This window comes from Pteropus vampyrus, unplaced genomic scaffold, assembly GCF_000151845.1.
Source record: "Pteropus vampyrus isolate Shadow unplaced genomic scaffold, Pvam_2.0 Scaffold78, whole genome shotgun sequence".
In the NCBI taxonomy this organism is placed as follows: domain Eukaryota; kingdom Metazoa; phylum Chordata; class Mammalia; order Chiroptera; family Pteropodidae; genus Pteropus; species Pteropus vampyrus.
Window position 1 is genome coordinate 5,555,574 of NW_011888859.1, and position 2,291 is coordinate 5,557,864.

The 2,291-nt window shown below is 40.0% G+C and overlaps 1 protein-coding gene across 2 annotated transcripts in view; it reads right to left on the reverse strand.

Annotated features, from left to right (window-relative positions):
- The window catches only part of TMEM242 (transmembrane protein 242), a 30,249-nt gene that overhangs the window by 886 nt on the left and 27,072 nt on the right, over positions 1–2,291 (reverse strand). The window contains exon 4 of one of the 2 annotated variants that reach the window (XR_002781000.1): positions 1,151–1,454. Coding sequence is in view for 1 of the 2 variants with exons in the window: in XM_011362722.2 (XP_011361024.1) it covers positions 1,356–1,454 (99 nt within the window). In the remaining variant the exon portion in view is untranslated. Of the gene's footprint in view, positions 1–928; positions 1,455–2,291 lie in introns of those variants that run through there. The other variant, XM_011362722.2, reaches the window with a different exon arrangement.

Consider the following 2,291-nt stretch of genomic DNA (forward strand, 5'->3'; position numbering starts at 1 on the left):
ATCTCTCTTCTAGCAGAGAGTTAGTTAAAAATGAAAGACGGGTGAAATTTTGGTGTTCCACAGCCCCGATACAGTTCAGTCCTTTCCGCTCAGTCCTGGGTTTTTAACAGGCTACCTGTGCATCCCAGATGCTGAATGTACCTACTGAATTGACAGTACGGCAGTTTTAGGAGGGCGACACGCATGGTCCAGAGAAAAATGTTATGCACTTGACATTTCATTTAAAATTCTCCTTAGAACGAAAACGTTTCATTATAACAGATTAATTTCAAATATATGTTCTTAAATCTGACTGCTATTTAGGGCCTAAGCAATTATAAAGAAATCGCACAATTCATATTCAATGAGAGGCTATTCTTCTGAACATAGATATATTATTTTTCTTTAAAAAATTCAAATCTCCAGTAAAAATAATTGCATATAGACACTCAGTTTTCTGTAAGAGGTGGAGGACAGGAAGGGGTCGGCTGTGTATTTAAGAGTTCGTCAACAGCAGTTTCATCAGCAAAGTGTACTAAATACTATTGAGCCTGAATATGTAACTTTCTGGTTAAAAATATTTGTTAAGGTGACAACCAGGCTATTTTTACATTGACGACTGAGACAAAACTACAAACTGTCAGTCAATGTTTGGGGACCCAGAACCAGTTTATCAGAATAGTACATTTTATACCCATTATCCTTATTTTAGGGTAACTATAGCTGTTCAAGTTATCACAGTCTGTTACTGGCTTTTGTCTAAGAATTGACAGGATCTTAAGGTGAGGTTATCAGGTAAATAACTAGCATGTGCGAAGCAAAAACCACATTCAGAGCAGAACAACACCCGCTGCCTGGAGAACACCACTTACCTACTTGCCTGGCCCTTTGGAGTCTGCCGGATGGGAGCAAGGCTCCCAAGTTCTGACAGTCACACACTGACAAGAAAGGCCGTTGAAATCCATTTAATTAGACACATTGAGGTACTGCAGCTATTAGGGGTCTGTTTATAAAGATTTCCATCGTCGGTTTTTATAAATTTTTTTTTAGGTACAAAACTTGGTTTCAACTGTTAGAGTCATAAACAGAGTATTTCCCCAGGGAGCTCCTCCACACAGAGAAGTAACCTAGATAATCATTTTTAAGCAGTCTAACTTTGGAGAAACTTTACCTTCCCCTCAACAGACAGCACACACACACGTGCGCCCACATGGATTTGAAAGTAGAGCACAAGGAAAGACTGCGGGCCTCCCGCGCAGACACTAAACGGCATCCACCCCACAGCTTCGGTCAATCTGCGCATCTCTCTGAGAAACCAGAGTCTCTTTGCTGTTTGGCGTAGCCACCCTTTTTGGAATTCATCCACCGTGCCCATCTCATTTGGATTTCAATGCTTCCTCCCATTCAACAGCAGATGCGGAGTTCTTGGGAATTGCTGGAAATATTGATTGCATTTTACTTCGAAACTCTTTCATCTAAAAGAAGGAGAAAAAAAATCCATCATCAAATGTTAAAGGGAGGGGAAAAGAGCCGAACAATTAGGGCCGAATACCACTGCTGAGCGGGTATGTCAGTTTGTGGGTACAGAGCGAAGGAAGACCAATAAAAGGTAAGAATCTGTATCCCAGCTACCTTGAAAGGAAACGAGATACACCTCTTCTTTGAAGTATAAATCTGTTGGGCCTTAAATAACATAAAACTCCACTCTGAATCTAGAAAGCAACAGGATGTAAATTGTCAACCCTTCATGATATTTATTCCCCAGCAGAAGCACGGTGTGTATTGTTGGCTTTCATAAATAAAGATGCAGCTGAGAATGAAATTTCTGTCTATCTGAATACATGAATATACTCAGGCCATTCAGTTAGAATTTTAGATCCAGAGGGAAGAAGGGGTGAGAAGGGGGTTAATAAGAAGAATGGATCAACGCATGGTGGAGAGCCTCGCATGTTTTTATGTGCCAGTGTGGAAAATTCTAGGCAGAGGTTTTACTAGGAGAGGTTGATTTGGAATCTGAGAGTTGGAGCAGCAGGTTCAAAGATCTTGACGCATTTCCCGTTTAGGAAAAAAAAAAGTGGAGCTCACTGCCGGAGTTAATTTTATATAAGCACACTCTTTGATGCTGAAGCAAACCTGACTGGTTTGCAACGTGAAAACAAAATATAGAAACTGTTCTTGGAGTTATTTCTAAACAGACCTTGTCTCTAATCCTAATGTAACAGAAATGTATACGTACATCAGATTCATCAAATGAATCTTCGGCTAACAACTTTGAGAATGATGTTAATATCATGTATAGGAATGCTACATTT